General features: G+C 37.0%; 1 protein-coding gene across 1 annotated transcript in view; it reads left to right on the top strand.

The window, feature by feature from the left end:
- The window catches only part of Tmtc2 (transmembrane O-mannosyltransferase targeting cadherins 2), a 409,491-nt gene that overhangs the window by 264,422 nt on the left and 123,497 nt on the right, over positions 1 to 21,572 (top strand). The window contains exon 8 of the mRNA XM_036169974.1: positions 12,873 to 12,994. Coding sequence (XP_036025867.1) covers positions 12,873 to 12,994 — 122 coding nt within the window. The remainder of the gene's footprint in view (positions 1 to 12,872; positions 12,995 to 21,572) is intronic.

The following is a 21,572-nucleotide window of genomic DNA, read 5'->3' as shown; positions in this document are numbered from 1 at the left end:
TATACATAGTGTATGGAAGGCAATTTTTTTTGTCTGTGAAAAGGTGCCATCTTGAAAATTCAGGTCAAAGAAGTGAGAAGTTAATATTGAATGTACTTAGAATAGGGAACTGCAAAGACAGAAATATGGGGTACCTATCCTAACCTGTAAGAGTCTGTCAAAAGTAGAACAAGCATTTGAATCAATTGTCTGTGACTAGAAAGCTTCAGAAAGAAAAGTCCATAGACATGAGGGAAGTTACCTTTATCCAAAACTAGGACCAACATACAGAAATGGATTAGACAGATGGAATGGTTAAAATTTTTTTCATTTTTCTTTATTAAGAAATTTTCTACTCTACATACCACCCACAGATCCTACCTCTTCCATCCTCCCACCCCCCAGCCCTCTCTCCCAAGCCACCCCACATCTTCCAAATCAAGATCTTCCATGGGGAGTCAGCAGAACCTGGCACACTGAGCCTAGGCAGGTCCAAGTCCCTTCCCACTGCACCAAGACTATGCTAGGTGTCATACCACAGGCACCAGATTCCCAAAAGCTTGCCCATGCACCAGGGATGGATACCAATTCCTCCTGCCTGGGTGAGATTGGGGGGCAATGGTTATTTATGAAAGGGAAACCCATAGACATAAGGTTGTGTTATATCCTTCTTGTGTTTTTGTATGATTTCTTCTATCTACTTGATATGGGGCAGGCATCCTTGGGGTAACTGTCTTCAAAGATCACAGATGTTTGGTTTTTATGACCCATGTTAGGGAAGAGGAATTCTGGTTTTTCTGTGGCTTGGGGAGGCAGAAGCAGAGGGTGAGCTCTCTGGAGAAAGTCAAGAAAATCATGCTTCTGAGGTATATTCAATCTACTGTTAAAACATCAACACATGTGAGCCTCAATGATAGTAATAGAAATTAAAGTTAAATTAAAAGACATTACTAATTCTCTGTATATTGTGTGTGTGTTTGTGTCTGGCTTTCCAAATAGGTTGAAAAAAAGTTGTTTCTTCCAGAAAAAAATCTCATTTAACTTTACCAGTGATCTTTTATTGTATTTTTCTATGAGATCTAATTTTATCTACATGGAAAGAGAACATTGCCTTCTTCACAATGAATAAAGACAGCAAATAGAATGTTCAGGCTTTTGATCTAGTCAGTAAGTTGTTGCTAACATGTTAATTATGGAAAGTTTTAGGGGTTGTAGAATCTTATCCTCAAGTAGTCAATAAAAATAGGATAAATGTTAAGTTTCTTGTATTTCTTCTATATTGTAGTTTATATGTATAATATAATTTATTTTATAAATAAAATATTCTATATTATCAATAAATATTACTTGTTTTAGGAATATACATGAAATGTATGTCTTTAAAACTTTTAAAATTTTAAAATATTTTATGCTACTCTTCTGGCCACAGGAGAGTCCTTTATCATTTTCTTGATATTATTTTAGCCCTGTTTTTTCAAATGACATTACCTGCATTGTCTCTTCTCAGGCTAGTGTGTGGGAACCCACAAAGATTTCAACTTGTGGTTTGACTCAAGGTCAGAGTGTCAGAGTTTATGTTGGTCTCCAAGGCTGCATAATACGGTGCAAAGGCCTGGTTACCAGGTGTTCTATACCAAGGCCCAATCACAGAATGCTTTGCCATGGGGTGGGGTTACCAGATGTTTTGAAGGGACTACACTTGGTTGTACGTTGTGTTTTGATCTTGAAAGGGAGAGGTCTCTTGTCTACCGTTGCAAGTGTATAAAAATCCCATTAGAAATAAACTCAAGGTAGCTGGATATTGACCCAGGGCCCTCCTAAAGCTATCCTATGTCTCCTCTTTTTTTCTTCATCTCCTTCCTAATATACCTACCTAGCACTTCTCAATTCCTCACTTCCCCCTCCAAGGAACCCTTCAACAGGTCAGTGCTGAACCCCAACACTGGTCCCCCAACACTAGTGCATATTTTTTTCCTTTTATTTTTCTGGTGTAAATTAAATCTTGTTTTGTTTTAAAACACTAGTTTAGCACCCTTTTGCATGCTTTCTTTCTTTCTTCTTGAATATTCTAATAGAACATAATCTGAAGAGGACTGTATTCTGAAGGGAAGAATTTTCCCCTCCCTCGACATATACAAGAGCTTGTGCGCACGCGCACACACACACACACACACACACACACACACACACACATTCACATGCTATCACTCCCTAATATCTGAAGGTTCTGAGCATTGGATAGGATTGGCCCCAGTCCAATAGAATTGATTATTTTCGTGATTTATTTCCTTGAAAGTAGAAAGGAAATTGATTAACCTAAAGAACACCAGGAGCTCTAGCTGGAAGCAGAGAAATATTGACACAGGGGCTTGGCTTCTCTCCAACTTCAATTTTGACGGCACATCACAGGTTTCCTGTATTTAGCCTCACGCTACAAATTAGAACCTTTTAAATTTTTTTCTGAAGTTTAACCCATGTCTTGATGATTAAGTAAACCTAATGTGATACATACTCAGTTCCACCCCCAACCTCCCCCACACACCCTGTATATTTTCTTTGATGAAAAACTACTTTTCAGGATTTAAGCATTCTCTTAAATTTAATGCTGTTAGTTCCATGTTTAACCTGTTCCTGATGACCTCTCAATCTAAAACCTGGAAATGTTTGATTTTACTTCCAGGCCCTCTATTCAGCTGTTAAATGTATTGTCAGAAAGTAAGGAACCTTAATTGGAATCATGTGAATTTTTTTCCCCTCCTGGTTGCAATAGCCATTGAGTATTTCCAGTCAGGGCTATAGTACCTATGTCAGCTAGACTATGTTGTTTTTATACAAATAAGATTGGCAAAAGGTTCAGATGGAAACAGAGGGTCACAAACACCAGTGATGAGGATTAATAACTAAGTTATGGCATAAATACATTAAAAGTAATAAGCAGACTTCCTACTCTTCTGTTGTTACTTCTGACATGGAAAATTAGGGCTTGCAAGATGGCTTAGTTCAAAGCACTGGCTACTCTTCCAGAGAACCTGGGTTCATTTTCTAGGACCCACTTGACCATTCTAAATGATCTGCCGTTCCAGTTCTCGAGAATTCTAACACCTCTTCTGGCCTATGTAAGCAAGCATACATGGTACAAAGAGATGTATCTAGTCTAAATATACACACACACACACACACACACACACACACACACACACACAAATAAATGAAGTAAAAAAACCTGAAAATTTAAATCCCAACAAGCTAATCTCGTCTAGTAATTCATACTAATGTCATATAATTTATTTCCTCAGGAATACCAAAAAAAAAAAAAAAGGAATTTATTGGAGTTTTCCCTGCTCTGACACATGTAGCAAAAATATAACACCTAAATCCCAATCAATACATAACACAATCAGTTTTTCATCATATATTAATTGGGAATGATTTGGAACCAGAGATCTGAAATTAAGTTGGAAGACACGATGAAGAGATGAACGATTTAATATTTGATGTCATGAATGTCATTGTGTTTATTTGGGACAAGAAGGATTATAAACCCAGGAGAAGGAGAGAAGAGAACAGATATGAAGACTTAGTCTTTCACGGACAAACTCAGTTTTGTTGAATCACCTTTTAACAAAATAGGTTCATAAATCTTTATTATTGTGTCCTACTTTGTGTACTGCATCATGTGTATATATGGGTCCCTAGGTGAGCAAACTCACCACATTAACTCCTGAGACAGTCTCTCATTGAACCTGGTTCTCATGGACTGGCTATATTGCCTCTAGATTGCACTGAGGTAACAAATAAACAAATGCAACTACACCTGGGTTTTATCATATGGCTGCTGGGGACCAGAACTCACTCTCTCATGCTTTTACTGATTGAACTCTCTCTCCAAGTTTAAAGATTTTAATGTAATAATAATAAATATTTTAAAAAGTTGACCAAATACTTTGAGAAAATTTCTAAAATTTATTTGGGTACAATCACCAGGAATTTAGTAGAAGATTTAAAGAAGAATAATGGATGGAAACACCCTATTTTATATGGGGGAAAATAGAGTAATTAGAAAGCAGTTGATATAAGAACAAAGTAGGTGGCCTTGAATTAAATATTTATGTATGGAAGGGAATGTTTATAAAAGTTGATCACTGATCATTTAAATGTTTTAGATAAAAATAAAATAAGAAATGTGCCTCACCTCAAAATTCTATGTGGGTTAAATAACTCATTTTAGTAATGAAACTATATAATTTAGAAGAGAATACACATTTCTATGAGATAGTGAGTGAGGGGAATGGTATAAAAGACAGCCCAAGACTCCATTGACGTTTATTTATTTCAATACCACAGTAAATTGACATATTATTTTAAAAGGTAATTACAACACAAGGTAATTGCTCAGGAAAATAGAGTAGGTTTGTGAAAAGTTAGGAGACTAATTCAAATAAACAGTCAGAAAGTTGTGACCTCTTTACTGTGAAAACCGAAATTTGGATGCAACTGGCATAGTCTTAATTCAGATAAAATAAAAACAGGCTGAAATGCTTTAAACTAGCAAAATGTTTCAGAGGTTGCAGGTTCAGTTTCCAGTATCCACACCGGGTAGCTCCCAGTCACCTGTAATTTCTGTTCCAGGAGATCCAGAGCCCGCTTCTGGGCTCTATGGGCAGTGCACACACTTGGGGGCACACACAGACTTTCTTTCTCTCTTTCCCACCCACCCACATATGCACAACTAAAAACAAAACAACAATGAATTGTTTTTGTTAGGTTTTGTCATGTGCACCTAAAATCAAGTTTGGGAAGCATCATCAACATACTCATCACTATATTTTGTGCTTTATGAAGTTAGCAACAAACGCCAACTTACAATATTATATGTATGTTTATTGCAGTCTGCATTGGGGAACCTAAGTTGAAATGTAAGTTAGCGACGCTTTTTAAAGACCTTTAACAATTATGTTGGTGTTGAGCAGTAGGAAATCACTTTTGTTAAGAGTGACCGCAAGAGTTGTACAAAGTCAGCAAGAACCTGGCCAGGGTCTTAATCATTTATCCAACTACTTCCTCGCAACCTTATCTGCAAGCAGGAGCTGCCAAATAATTTGAAACACACAGGAATCAGTGAGCTGTAGACCATGACGTCGTTGATAACCCAATTTGTTTTCCTCAAGGAGTTGGCCTTTGCCTGAGTTGTTTAGAAACGGGGCTGTTAGGAAGAGTGACATTATCTGTTCTACATATGAAACTGGTTTATCTCAGCCTAAACCAGCCTAGAGACATCCAAATTCTTTTCGTCTGCTAGAAAATCGGAAACAAGTCTGGGTGGTGAACCCGATCATGACATCATCTTATCCTCATGAAAGTGCCTCTCTTATGTCATTTTGTTTTTTTAGAATGAGAAGGAAAATTGCCATTGTTGCTTCTTTTCTCCTGGGGACTATAAATCTTTTTTTTATGTTATTGTAAGTTAAAATTTATAGTCCTAGAGAATATGATTTAACCCTCCTCCAACCAGCCATTTTCAACCATCTATCTCTATTCCTTCCTGTTTTGAATTGCCTGAACTTTCTTTCCTGGCGCCATTGCCTTTCAGCAATTCTTATAATTTCAATATTTCAATCAAGCTTAAAAGATTAGGTGTGTGTCCCTCCACAGGGAAAATTCCCTACTGGTACTTTTTGCGATTATTTAATCTCATTTGTAATTATTATTGTTATTATTTGTCGAATTTTTGTAGAATAGTATAGGGGAAAGAGCAAGTATTTTTTTTTTTTAATTTGTATGTGTGGGTGTGTGTATCACACACACACACACACACACACACACACACACACACACACACAGATAGCAAGGATTGAGTTCTCTGGAGCTAGAGTTATAGCCAGTTGTGAGCCACTCAACATGGATGCTGAGAACTTTGGTCTTCTGGAAGAACAGTAAGAGCTATTAACCTCTGAGTTTTCTCTCTAGCCCAAAGCAGAGAAAACTCTTACTTTTTTCTCTGAGTTTGGCACTATATTTTTTTTAAAAAATTTTTTGAACATATTAAGGTCTGAGTCACAGTCACCTTTGTAAAACAAGGTTAGTGTTAATTTAAGTATAAGACTCATATAAGGATATAAAGGTATTAATAGGCAGTCATAAATAATGAACATATAACTGGATGCTTGATGAAATAGAAAACAATTGCTCTTGAGCTAGTCAGGCATTAAGCTAATATTTTTAAAGTATCTATTTTTATCATTTATGCATATGGGTGTTTTCTCTGCATGTATGTCTATGTACCTTGTTCTTAACATGGATCTCCTGGGACTGAAGTTATAGACATTTGTTAGCCACCATTTGGATGGGTGGACTAGAACCCAGGCCCTTTGCAAGAGCAAGGAGTTCTGTTAACTACTGATCTCTCTCTTCAGTCCCGAGCTGTGATTGTTAATTGCTCTGCCCAAATCTCTCATCACCCATGAGTTTTTCCCATTCCTCCATTTAAAAAAAAAAAAATCCATGTTCATTTGAAATAGGAACTGTAAAACTCTAACCTTGCCCCTGCTAGGGATGTAGCAAGGAGTTGTTTGTCACATGAGCCTTAATTGAGTTGCTGTTTGAACACATCTCATTTATCTTCGATTTTCTTGCATTTCAGGTTTTGCATCTTGATTTTTGTTTTTACATCTCTTGTAGACACTGCATGTGTGGATGCTTGTGTGTATGTATTGGTTTACTGTAGTGGACCAAGTGTTCCTTATGTGCTACACATTTCTCTTAAGAATTAAATAACCTATGTGTATGAAGAGACATTTTCTTTCTTTGTTCCTTCCTTCCTTTCTTTTTTTCTTTCTTTCTTGCTTTCTTTCTTTCTTCTTTTTGCTTTTGTTGTTGTTGTTCTTTTGTTTTGTTTTCTTTTTCTTTTTTCCCCGAGACAGGTTTTTTTTTTTTTTTTCTGTGTAACAGTCTTGGCTGTCCTGGAACTCATTTTGTAGATCAGGCTGTCATGGAACTCACCAGACATCCACCTGCCTCTGCCTTCCAAATGCTGGGATTAAAGGTGTGTGCCTCTACCACACCCGACTGTGAAGAAGCATTTTTAAGGTCAGCCAAAGATTATTATTATTCCTTTTATTCTTGTAATTCAATAGATGAACCTAAGGCAAGGAAATGGACCTGCTGGCCAATGTATCATGGTTAGAAAATGATTTTCCATGAACAAGAAGGTATTGTTATCTCCCAACTTTGCTTATCCTGTATTAGCTACGGAGGGCAGGTTTCAGTTTCTATTCCCCCCACTGTGTATTCATTTTACTTACTTAACTTCTCTGCTTCTCAATTCCTTTAATCTGCAAAATCTAGTTGTGATATTCTTTTATAGTCAGTGAGAGGAAGCCATGAAACTGCAGAGTAGGTTTCATCTGTGGACCTGCTATGAGCAGTTGGTTGTGTTAAAATTCCTTGATGAGACTAAGTTAGAAAAAATTATACATGCTCAGATGTACAGACTAAGATGACTGAGTGAACATATGTCAGACATTTGCCATCTTGCTACCCTAATTTATAATATACTGAGTATTGTCATCACTTGTTAAGATCCAATGGATGAATATATAAGATTTTCTAAATTATTAAGTATTATAATGCATATAGGATACTTTATTAGTTTTCTTACATTTACTGTGATTATATCTCTTATTAATGAATCTCTACAATATCATTTCCCTATATCTTGAGCCTTGCAAATTGATGTTACTTACAAAATATTGCTAAAGAAAGTAGCCATATACTAAATCACCAGTGGCTGTGTCAGAGGACAAGCAGGTGGCAGTTGAAGTTCAGAGTGTCAGCCCACTAGGAGGAAACTTTCTAATGGGTCAATCTCAGACAGGCCAAATCCAGAGACCAAAGATCCTGTGTAGCACAAATCCTAATTGGTCTCAATAATAAAAACCTGGAGTCAGATATAGGGGCAAATGCTTAAAGACCAACGAGACAAATGAGCAAACCACTGCCACTTCTTACCTGTACTGAATGCTCAGCCTGTAAACATGAGCCCCTGTCTCTTCCCACCTTATCTTCCTCTCTCTCTGCCCAGCCATATCACTTCCTGTCTCCACCTCCCTAGTGCAGGGATTAAAGGCATGAGATCCCAAGTGCTGGTCTCAAAGATACGTGCTAACACTGCCTGGCTCTGTTTCTCTTTTAGCCTGGATCAATCTTGTGTAACCCAGGGTGATCAGTCTGCCTCTGTCTCCTCAGTGCTGCGATTAAAGGTGTGTGCCACCATTGCCTGGCCTCTATGGATAACAAGTGGCTTTGCTCCTCACTCTGATCTTCAGGCAAGCTTTATTTCTTAGATCACAAACAAAATATTACCACAATCCAGAATGTCTTTTGCTTCTGCTGTGCCTTCATGTGTTTGCTGCTGTTATCTTTCTCTGGCATCTGGTGTGGTGTGAATGGGTGTAGGGAAGATCCCTACTGCCTGTGATGTAGTGTGTTTATCTCATTACATGGAAACATCCTGTTCTACTGGGCATTTTTATCTGTGGATTATAATGAAGATGAATCCTCCCTAAACTGTATTGCATGGTTGCTGATAATAATGATAACTTATCTAGAATCTTGATTCATAAAAATAAATACAAGGAAATGTCACATAGCTAGGGCCTATGAATTTCACCTAAGGAGCGGCATAGATCATAGTTTAGGTTAATGATTTAGGAAATAATTAGAACCCATGAGCCAGTTGGCTCTAATTCTCTTAATGCTGAACAATGCAGTCACAGGTTTTGTTGTGCATCATTAGATGAAACGAAGTCTTAAAATAACTTTGGATTATATCAGATGTTTTGATAATATCTTTGAGATGAAAAAAACCAGAAAACCATCTAAACTTTAAAAGGAAACGTAGCTGAGTTATAGATTCATTAGATTCGGGTAAAAAAAAAAATACAAAGTAGCCCAATTGTTGATAGCTGACTCATTTTCCTTGCTAGGTTTGGTTGGTGATCAAAGGGAATGATTAATTCCTTGTGCCCATTTTTGCTCTTAATCTTCTGATATAAGAAACTACTGATGAGAGGGTATCTACCCCAAAGATTTAAAGTAGAGTTGACTATTCTTTTTCATATGGAAGTTTAGCTTTGAGATTCTGTTAATTTTCCTTATAAGATTACTTTTCAAGATAAGCAATAAAGTAATTGGCCCTTTCTTTGTAACTGCAAAACTGTGGCCTGCTAGTGTAAGACCTGGCTGGGAAGAATATCTTGCTTGCCTACATAGTTAATCTATAACAAGTTGTTTGGTTGTGAATATATATGGGTTCTTGGGATAATTTTGTTTTCACCTGTATATTAAATGTGCAATCATGTAAGGGTTATGAAAAACATGCTGCTATTTATTGTTTGTTTTGTATTCCTTGTAATCATTCACTTGAAAAACAGAATGTAACTACATAGTAATTTTTATATTGCCTGAAAGATTTTGCTGGGGTCTATGAGCTTTAAGGGAAAGTATAGAGATAGAGTTAAAATGGGACAGAAGGAAAACATCAAGAATGAGATTTGGAAGGATAACAACAAGATTGAAAAAGTTAAAATGGGTTAGAAGAAAAACATCAGGAATGAGAGAGTTAGAAGGAAAAAAATCAAGAACGAGATAATTAGAAAGAACTAGAATGGAAACATTTAAAAATAAAGATAGAATTAGAAGGAAAACATCAATGAGAGAAGGAAATCACCAGGAAAATAAGGAATAGATATTGCAAAAAAATAAAAATAAAAATAAAGAAGAGGTCTGAAGGAAACCATGAAGAGAATGTATGAGTGTCTTTTTCCCTAATACCCACAGATAAAAAAGTCTAGTATGTGCTGAATCTGTGGATTTCCCTACGAGCCCTCTGCTGTTGGAGGCTGGCCCTACAGGCGGCGATGTTGATTATTAATGCTTACAAAATCTGTATTTTATTTCAAAATATGTTTTGCTATTGTTTCTGATAGGGAAATAACATGTTACATTATCAGAGTTTATATTTTTCCATGGGAACAAGTTAAATGTAATTTATATGATTTAAATCTCAAAACACCCAGGACTAGGGATTCTTTAATACTTTTCTGTAAGACTTACTTTCCCTAAAAGTAAAATTTTAATAAATAAATGCAGTGGTTGTATAGCTTTCAAGTACTGACATGAAAAATATGAAGAGCTGAAGAAGAATTTCAGGTCGATTGAAAATGTAAGCCTATCTCTCTTTTGGGTTTATAATTCATTTTTACAGATACATGTTCAGACATACTTTATCATTAACTGCATCCAAGTTTTCAATACTATGTATTATGCTTGTTATAAAACCATGTCTAATATTTTCCCCACTGGAAGATGTGATTTATTATTCAAAGAAAAAATTCCCATTTATTTTATTTAGAAGTAAACATACACAGTAAGAAAAAGGGATTTAAAAAAAAAAAACAAATAACAGAAACAAAACAAAACTCTGTCTGAAACTGTCAATTTTTTGTAGATCTTTTAAAATAAAATCAAGAAACGTATTGCCAGGCTTGATAGCACACTCCTGCAATCCACACATTTTGGGGGACAGAGCTAGCAGAATATGCCTTCCAGTCTATGCTGGGCTACTTAGAGACAGGCTTTCTCAAACTTAACAACAACAACAACAACAGCAAAACACACGTACACACACACACACACACACACACACACACACACACACACCAAAACCAAACAAAATAAAAAAAAAAAAAAAAAAAACCAGGTGATTATTTCAGAAGCTTGAGATACTGGACAGCATTCATTTATATCCTGCCACTGCTCCTGAAAACATTCCTATACCCATCTTCTAATCTGGGCTCTGGTGTGGATGTCACTGTTTCTGGCATCTTACCCTTATCACATGGCTTAATCCAGTCAATCTCAAATGACAGCTTGTTAAAATTTCATGGTTCAAAACCTCAAACATTTACAAATTATCACTTTCATGAGAGTTGAGTTTAAGGACTGTTGTTAAAACTGGAAACAAATGATAGGTTTGGGTAGAAGCATACAGTTTTTGCATTTTGCCTATTGTTTGATACCAATACTTTTTACTAACCAACCCTCTAAAGGGCATTCAAAGGGCAAGAGCCAATTCAGTTCATGAGATCTATTTGTCATGATAGTACTGTGCTTAAAAAAAAAAAAAAATAACAACAACAAAAAGGAAAGAATATGTTTGTTTGTTTGTTTTTTGAGTTAAAGATGCATAACCAATGTTGGTAACATGTTTAGGACAGCCAATCATCATGCTTTTAAATGGAAATGCCATTATGATTATGGTTAGTCATAAAAGTCTGCTTGGTAATAAAAGAAGTGACTAGTCTCGTCTGTTCTCTGAAACTGGACAGTGTCTATCTACATTTGTCCTTACTATTAAGGTTATATTATTTAACTTAATTATATAAGTTATCTTAAAGTATAATTTTTCTACTTATTGAGTTTTTTTTTATACTCTAGCATAAATGAGATAGGAATGATAATAAGAAAAGCCCTTAGTATACTTTTGGATTTAATTCTCCTTTTTTTCTCCTTCCTGCTTGGTTGTTAGTTAGCTATAATTTTTAGTAGCTGAAAAATAAAAATTAATAGCTGAAAGGCCTTGGATTTATTTTGTGTGTATAAAAACTGGCCTCACTTGTTAATCGTCATCTTTTAATTGATTTTCCAAGTGACCTTGCTAAATTTCATTTACTTTTTAAACATTGAAAATGCTGAAGAAAATTAAAATATAGCTACATAGAATTTAAGAGAAACTCTTGCTGTTGTCTAAGATAACCTATAATCTGTAATTCTCCTATCTCAGTCTCCTCAATAGTAAGATTGTAGGATTTTATATGGCCTAGCAGCAATGTTAAATTCAAAAATATTTTAACTATTTCATTTACTCTTACTTCTTCTACATAGTTGGAAGTCCTTGGAGGCTAGAATCATATCCTCCTTCCTGCAGCCTCATGTAAGGCTGGCCATTTAGTTATTATCTAAATAGATTTCAAAAGAACAAATGAATCTAAATAAAAAAATAACTGGTTGTGCCTGGCAGTGGTGGCGCACGCCTTTACTCCCAACACTCAGGAGGCAGAGCCAGGCAGATCTTGGTGAGTTCGAGGCCAGCCTGTGCTACCAAGTGAGTTCCAGGAAAAAGGCACAAAGATACACAGAGAAACCCTGTCTTGAAAAACCAAAAAGTAAAAATAAAAAATAACTGGTTGAATGCATAACGAAATCAGTTATCACTGGAAACTAAATGTTTGGGAATTTCATGTTTAAACACCAAATCTATATATACTACAAAATGCCCCTTTTCTTTATTTTGCATTTATTTTTATATGCGTATGGAGGTCAGAGGACAACTTGTGATAATCAGTTTTTTCCTTCCTCCCTATGAATCTGGGATCAAGCTCGGGTTGACCCTCTTCATAACAAGTTTACCAGTTGAGTCAACTTAACACACTTCTGCTCTTATTTTCCAAGAAGGGGCCTCCATGGAACCTGAAAATCTATAATTCACCTAGGGTGATTGTCTAATGAGCTTCAAGTTACAGGCTCCCACTGCCACACCTGGCTTTGGGTACATGGGTACTGGGGATCTGAGCTCGAATGCTCTTGATGGTCTGGGTAATGTTGATTCATCTCTCTGGCAGACACTGGTCCATCTCTCCATGATGTTTTAGTCCACATATACATTGAATACTGTTTAAATCATGTCCGACATGTCTCCTTTATGACTTACGGTTCCTTTCTGGCAACATTCCAAGCTCTTCTGGATTTTTGAAATGTTGTCTGTCATTACCCCCGTGTGCACTGACACGTGAGAAATTGCATCATCCATGTGACTTTAATGATTCTCTCTCCAGGTGAAGCATACATGCGACTAAGTAAACTTCCTGAAGCTGAGCACTGGTACATGGAATCATTGAGATCCAAGACTGACCACATCCCTGCTCATCTCACCTATGGGAAACTGCTTGCTTCAACAGTAAGCACTTATCTTTCAAGTTCTTCAGAAATTGGTTATTTTTATTTTTATGTGTCCTGCGGATAGCTGGAGTTTGAAGTACTGTTTCTGAACTAGTGAACTCAGTTCATCGGTGATACTGATACTGTTACAGACCTAAACAGACAAGGCAGAAAAACAAACCTTTGGGTCTGCCCTCTAAGATGTGAGATGTGATGATCCTTGATGTACCAACGAGAAAGACATAAATGGATAACCTCAATTATGTCATTACCTATTCAAGTTGTCTTAATAGCCACATTTGTATTAATAATATGTTTTGCAAAAACTGTTAGCATCAAATTGGCTGGAATTAGAACTAAGGCGAGTTTCATCAAATAATAGCCATATAAAACATTATACATTTTATAGGGCTGGATAGATAGCTTAGAGGTGAAGTACATTGACTGCTCTTCCAGAGGTCATGAGTTCAATTTCCAGCAGCTGCATGGTAGCACACAACCTCATGCCCTCTGCATGGCAAACATGGAGACAGAACAGCTTACATAATAAATCAATTAATTAATTAAATCTTTAAAAACATTCTATGTTTTAGAATTCCTTCTAGTTAGAAGCAATCTATAAGAGACTTGTAGACTTGTATCAGATCAGGAAATTATCAGAGCTTGGAGAAATTAAGTTAAAAAACCTCTACTGAGAACTTTTGCTGGAAGTATTCTTTCAAAGAACACAAATCTAGAGGGAATTGCCATAAGGTGCAAAAAGAATGAAGGGCAAAACTTTTGTTACCAAATACGGTGGGTTCTAATGTTGGTAAGCATGAAGCAAGAAAGTAATTTCAAGAAATAAAAATGTGGAGAAAGAGTTATGTCCTGCAACAGGTATAGAGTTATTTTCAAAGCAATCTTCTCATGCAAAGTAAGCACTGGGATTCTACAGGGAATTCCATACATATTCATATAAGAACGCTGAGCATTTTGTGAGCAAACACATTTCTGAACATACTCATTTTAAGGCCACTGCTCAAGAACATAGTATCAGAGGTAAGTCTGAGGGCAAGCTTTGTTCAAATTCATGGAGCTCAGATGATATAAAATCTTAGACATGTTCAACCTGCCCCATAACGATGGTAAAAAATAATGACACTAAAGTTTGGCATAGTGGTACACACCTTTAATCCCAACACTTTGGATGGCAGAGGTGGATGGATCTATGTGAGTTCAAGGCTAGCCTGATATACATAGAAAGTTCCAGGACAACCAGAGCTACATAAATAGAGAGACCTTGTCTCAAAAAAACAAAACAAAAACAATATAAAAAAGAGTGACTCTGGCAAACTTTCATTATAAATTCTTAGCTGACTGAATGAAATGACACTTTGAAGGTACATTCGTCCCTAACATTGCCTGCACTAGTGAGTATAATGTGAATGAGAAATACCTGCACAGCAGCAATTAGAGAAAGTGGGGACATAAATGGATAAGGTATTTGAACTGATTTGAGGAAGAGATCACATGGAGCTTCAGTTGATTTGTCAGAGATCACAGTCTAAAGAAGTTTGTTCAGTGTAGATAGCAATGGACAATCAGTTTGTTCCGAAGGGTCCTGGAGAAGAACATGAACCAGGGCATCTGGCATAGTGCAGGGCTCAGCTCAGTTAAAGGCTGGGCAGCACGGTATTGGTTTGCATTGTATGACTGCAGGATTTGGTTTTCCTCTGTGTACACAAGTGCGAGGACCCAGTGCCCTTCTCTAAGTCAAGAACAGAGGCTTTTAATGATGAAGGGAATGAGTGACAGGCCCATGGTACAGGTACAGCTCATCCAGCTGAAGGTGAGATGAGGGGAAAGCAGTGCTTTGCTTTGCATGTGGATTGAATGTGTCCCCCAGAGCTGCATGCGCTTGACCTTTCATATTGGATGATCCAAAGTCATCTCTTCTTTTTTTGTTTTTGTTATTTTTAATTCTTCTCTCATTGCATCACACCCCGACCATAGTTTCCCCCCTCTCTATTCCTCCCATCTTTCCACCTCCTCCTTCCTCCAGGTCCACTGCTCCTCCATGTCCCTTCAGAGAAGAGCAGGCCTCGCAGGGATATCAACCGAACGCTACTTAACAAATTACACTAAGACATGGCACAGATACTCATGTCAAGGCTGGACGAGACAATCCAGTAGAAGGAAACAGGTCCCAAGAGCAGGCAAAAGAGTCAGAGACACTTCTGACTCCCAGTGGTGTGAGTCCCACAAGAACAAACTATACAATAATAAGGTATATGGAGAGGACCTCAAACTCATAGAGGCTCTGTGATTGTCACTTTTGGAGTGTTAAGATGCTTAGTGTTTCTCAGCTACTCTGCAGAATATAAGCAACATGGGCTGACTTCCTTTCTCCTCACATGGCGTTTCCCTCATCCCTTTCCTTTGAAGAATTCATTGATTTTCTTTTTCATCCATAGAAACAGATTCTTATGGTGAAAAGTTTTCCCTTCATCTACTTTAGGAGGCCCTCTGTAAATGGCTATAAGAAGCAATGTGAAAGCTTTTATTAACTCTCTCCTAGCTATGGATGGTCAGCATTGGATTGTCAGTCCTATGGTGAGAAACTAATTGGTATGATGAAAAACCTGAAGAATCTTGTGAAAGAATGCTTTTCCTTTGGCAGATGTGGTAACATACAGAATTTATGGTATCATAAGTAAAGCACGAAAAGACTGAGAGGGAAAATAAAACAAGTTTTTACAGGCAGAAACTGTGGCAGAACTATTTTCATTTGAAGGAAGAAAAGTCTCCCTGTGTGCAAATACAGATACAGGGAAACAAAATGTGTGAAAGAAGAGATTTGGAACTTCTGAGATTTTCTTATGGTGCACACACACATAGTGAACTGAAGTTTTCTCAAAGAACACTTTCAAAAAATGACTATAAAAGGTGGAGTTCCAGGAGTCCAGCCAGCGAGAGAGAGGAGGGAATGTATGAGCAAGAGATATTGAGACCATGATTGGAAAAAGCACAGGGACAAAGAGCCAAACTAGTAGAAACACATGAACTGTGAACCAGTAGCTGAGGAGCCCACATGGAACTGGATCAGGCCCTCTGGATAAGTGAGACAGTTGATTAGCTTGACCTGTTTAGGAGGACCCCAGGCAGTAGGACCAGAACCTGTCCTTGTGCATGAGCTGGTTTTTTTGGAACCTAGGGCCTATGCTGGGACACTTTGCTCAGCCTTGGTGTAGGGAGGAGGGGACTGGACCTGCCTCAACTGATTCTTCCAGGCTAGGCTGAATCCCCAGGAGAGACCTTGCCTTGGAGGAGGTAGGAATGGGAATAGCTTCACGGGGGGGGGAGGCTGGGGGTGGGAGGAGGGGGGACAGGGGAATTCGTGACTGATATGTAAAATTAAATTATAAAATAAAAATAATGATTTAAAAATAGTTTAAATTAACTAACAACAAAAAAGTTATAGCTGCCCAAATATGGCCCTTCCTATATGGACAGATAGAAAGGTCCACATATTCATATATAGTGCTGATGTGCCTAGACCCAATACTGGATAAGGCGAGTATCCTGTTCTGTTAGATTTTCAATTCAGAGAACTTTAGGCTTTCTTTTTCAAAGTAGATTTTAAAAGCTGCTTTTAAAGTTTTTTGCTTCACAGAACCATATTGAAGAGCAGGAAAAAGCTTGCATATTACAATCTGAATTTTAAAATTTCCCTCCAGTAAGACTTTTTATAGTTTCCTACTTGATGATTAGATGAAATTCAGACTTCTGTGGAATGGCTTAATTATAGACCCAAATCCCACAGCCATCTTTAATAGTTTCTTCTAAATTAAAAGTTTGGCAGATTTCGAGTCCAGTGTATTACGCTTACCCAATTATGGGTTTCTTGGTCTTCTAACATACCACTGAATTGGCAATGTAGAAAATGCCACACATTCTGACTTTTGAGATTTTATGTTTTATTAAACAGAACTGGCTACTAGTCCCAAGAGAAGTAGAAATAGAGTGATGTGTTACCTTTTGGGTCAAAAGTCATCGAAGGTCAACTATGTAAAATGGCTGGCAGATGTATCAGAGTTAGACTGTACATGGTGATTTCCTATTAGAATTCAGTTTTTATAAGAAAATTAGGAAAATTTGATGATTGCTACATTGATTATAGTCAGTGAACTGACTCCCTTGGAACAATTTTTCTTACACACTTTTCTTTAACAAGCTCTGTTCAAAGGGATGTAAGGCTTCCCAGCATGCTTTTGTACATCCTATAGATCATATCCACTTTATTCCTCTGCAGAAAAGAAAAAGGGAAGAACAGAAAAGGCATCTTTCTCTTTTCTCTGCCTATGGAAACTGTATTTCCTTTGTGAAGTTTGCCCTGAATTTCTCAAGCAACTATCATTTTGTTAGTTCTTGATCATCTTTGGCTCCCCCTTTCTGTATCTCTGTCACATCACATGGTAACTGACATGTAAGTATATGTCTGTCTTTTGATGGTAGACATAGAACAGGAACTCTTATCTTTTTATTTTATGCCATTTCAACAGTGATTGTCTTAGCGTGACACTGATTGTATTCTTAATCCCTTTACTTCCATACATACATTTAGACTTACTGTTCCACACCGAGCATTGCATTCATTCTCAGGGATGTGTGCTAGAGAATTGGATGAGAGTGGCGTGTTGACAGAGTAGATCCATGAATAGTCTTCCAAAGCACTAGAAAAGAAGGGCATGTTAGTAGGCCCATCACCTGAGTCCTATGCTAGATGTTATTTCTTTTGTTTTTAATCATTAAAAAATCTTGGTTCATTAAATAAATTTTGATCATATTCTTTCCCCTACCCCACCTCTTCTCAGTTCTTCCCACCTCCATATGTACCCAACTTCATAATTGAGCTCTCTGTCTCCATCTCCAAACGGAAACAAAACAGAAACAACAACAACAACAACAGCAGCAAAATCAAAACAGCCAAACTAAAGAAGAAAAACCAGTAAGACAAAATCCAAACCAAACCAAAAACCACATGCAAAGCAAGCATGAAGTCTGTTTCGTGTTGCCCAACTACTGCTGGGCATGAGGCCTGCCCTGGAGTATAGTCGATATACCCATTGACATTCCATTGGAGAAAATTGATTTTCCGTTTCCCAGCAGGTATCAATGGAAAATTGCTTCTTGGTTAGGGGTGGGACTTTGTGTGCCCTCACCCTTTTCCAGGCTAGGACGTTGTCTGGTTCGAATCTGTGCAGGTCTTGTGTGTGCTGCTGCTGTCTATGAGTTCATGTCTCTGTCAGTCCTCTTGGGTCTTGGAAGGTACTCTTTCCTTGGAGTCTACTGTCTTTCTCTTTTCTCTCACATGGATCCCTGAGCTTAGAGGGGGCGGGTATGACAGAGATATCCTATTCAGGACTTAATGCTCCAAATTCTATCTTTTGGTACATTGTGTGGTTATAGATCACTTTATTAATTACAATTTGCTGTGACAAGATGCTTCTCTGATGAGGGATGAGCAATGATCTGATCTACAGTTACAGCAATGTGTGATGAGGAGTCATTTTATTGTTATGTTTATTTAGGGCAGGTTATTCCTTGGCCATTCTTAAGAATGTTATTCTGTTTTATGAATGAAAATCCTGAGCATCGGAGATTTAATTAACACATCCTAAGTCATTTAGTCATTAATTAGGACAATTAACTATAACTAAGGTTTTGCATATTAGTTGTTATTAATTTTTATTTTAGAGTAAATAATTTTAAGTTGATTCTTTTCCCATTGATATACAATCTTTAATTGATTAAATATTCTCAATAATAAGTCCCTATATCTTTCTATTCATTACTTAAGATTATTTTTTGATATTTGTTTTAAGTATCAGTTTAGATTGTGTGGTTAAATGCACTTTTATTATCAAATGTGGTTGATCACAAATAGAGAACTTAAGGCTATTGCCATTTTTTTTTGTTTTTGATGCAACCTTACATCTGCAATTTAAACTTCCCAGGATGTCCTAGGGGACAGTTCTGCCTTAAGGTCACTAAAAGGTTCTATGTTTAAATATAACAAGGCTCAGCTGACATCTCTTTAAAAATATATGGGACTTTCATACCATTGTAATATCCAAATAAAATACAAAACACAAGCTGAGTTTAAATTTTTCTACTTAAGATTGTGATTTATTCCTTGTTTGAACTTTGCTGCCCAGGGCTATCTCCATGCATTTTAACTCAATCATGTACTGAGAAGGACAACATAGAAGTACCATTTCTGCTATTGTAGTTCAGGTGATTTTTCTAGTTGTTTCTAAAGCTGTGTGGATTCTAAAGCCTTGTCTTTGCTTTATTATTTTTTTTTAAACCTTTGTTCTGTTCCATTTATTTAAGCCAAATCCTTGCAGTTTTTGTAAGCCTGTAAAATTAATATTGATTTAAATTGTAATAAAACCTTCTTGGCTGTTAGCTTATTTTCCAGATTCAGGTTAGTGGGAAAGAAGGAAAGATACTGGAGCCTCTGACAGCAATTCTTGACATACAAAACCTTTATTTTGGCTACTGCATGGACACACTAAGCCAGACTCCTGTGTCTAGCCAAAGTTAATTGGGCTCCATAAAACTCCAGTTGTGAAAGTATTTGATGTTCTCCTGAAAAGCCCTGCCCACCCCACACCACCCCAACTACATGGTGTTTCTGTCTACTGGAAGCACAATGCACTGTCCTATGCTTCTTTCCTAATTATTATTATTACTTGGAGTTGAGAATTCTCTTTCCATTTGGCTTTATTCAGAGCAAAGTGCTTTCCTTTTGTGTGCTGAGCAACATCTGGCTTGCTGGATTTGTTTTGTTATGATTTCTGTGCAGCCTTGTTTAGATTGGAGCAGTCCCTCGCAAGAGACAGATCTCTGTAATTCTGATTTGGTGATTAATATAAATGTATTCAATTCATATGTTAAATTTACTTCTGTGAAAAGGGAAAACATTATATCATGCATAATCTGCTGCCAAAATATTAACTGACATTTGGAAGTTCTGTATAATGTTCAGCTAAATTTTCATGTAAAGTTGCCTTATCTAAAGTTTATGATTTAGCATTCTGGAAACAATAGCCATTATTGCAATTTTTTTTTTTTGTACTGAGAATCAAAATGAACCTGATAGTTGTTTTATTAGTATCCTTTCCATAAATCAAGATAAACATTTTTTTAACTTAGTATCAACAGTGTAAGTAAGCATTGTGCTTGCTATCACTAGGTAACGTGGGAATCTAGAACATATTTACTCTGCTTTGTATAGTAGAAGTCAATGTGAGGGGTGTTTCCTTTTGCTAGATGGCCTCAGGAGTCATAAAAAAAAATACTGGAATTCTTTAGCATTCAAAGCCATATATCCATAGATGTAAAATAGCTATTTGCCGTTTTCATGTTTCCTTTTAATTTATGGACATAGGAGATCATACTGTTCAAAAATGACTTGCATTGTATTATTTTGAGTTTTTCCCTTGTCTTTTGTATTAGTCTATAGTTTTCATTTCATGCGATTAGAGTAGCCTGTCAACTCACATTCCCCCCAACCCCCTCTCCCACATTCTTCAGGCACATGAACATCTCCATCTTATTGGAGTGATGGGGTTAAAGAAGCCATGTGGTCCTTGACGTAATCAAGTCTTCTCACAGGACTTTACAAAACGAGATTTTATAAAAACCTGCAGTGGGCAGGTTTGTTGCCTCAGAGTTCCTGTGAACAGTAGTGATTTCAGAGATTCCAAAAAAGACTTAGTGACTTTTTGTTGTAGGGACACTAATAGGGGGGAAAGTGTCCCATATCTGTGATTGTGGGAACAGCTTTTGTTTCAGAAAGGGTAATTATGTAGTTTCCTAAATTGTATCCAGACCCTTCTACTGCTATTATAGGCACAGGATTCCACATCACTTTGCAGGCATCTCTTTCCCGTTTTACAGTTCTTAAATTTTGTTAATTAAGTCCCATTCATACACCGTGATACTCACCCTCACCTCATGACTTGAAGCTTGTTGCTCTTTCCCGTACTTTTCTGTCATGTAACCTGGCATGGAAACACGTTGGTGTAAGGTCAATTGAGCCATTAGACGTTACTGTATATTTCTATTCTTGTTGCATTCCCTGGCTGTAATAAAATATGCTGACCAAATATAACTTAGAGTAGGAAAAGGTTCATTTGTATTATACTTCCAGGTCACAGTCTCATCATGGAGAGAAATCAGTTCAAGATCTCATCCAGCATGAATATGAAGCAGAAACCATGGACAAATCCTGCTTATATGTGTGTGTGTGTGTGTGTGTGTGTGTGTGTGTGTGTGTGTGTACATATATGTTTGTGTATATGCTATATATGTATAGATGCTGGGCAATAAACATCATTTATATCCATATATATGTATGTATATACATATATATATAATATATGGAGAGAGATAGGTAGATATATATTATCACACACACACACACACACACACACACACAAATTCATGCACGACTAATTTTCTTAACAGCACAGGACCTGCCCATAGTAGGTGGGGACACTCCTCCCCCCATGCATTAATTAACAGTTGAGTCAATCCCTCAGGGA

This window comes from Onychomys torridus, chromosome 20, assembly GCF_903995425.1.
Source record: "Onychomys torridus chromosome 20, mOncTor1.1, whole genome shotgun sequence".
Taxonomy (NCBI): domain Eukaryota; kingdom Metazoa; phylum Chordata; class Mammalia; order Rodentia; family Cricetidae; genus Onychomys; species Onychomys torridus.
The sequence above is the reverse complement of the archived record's forward strand: the minus strand, read 5'-3'. Positions and strand labels throughout refer to the sequence as shown.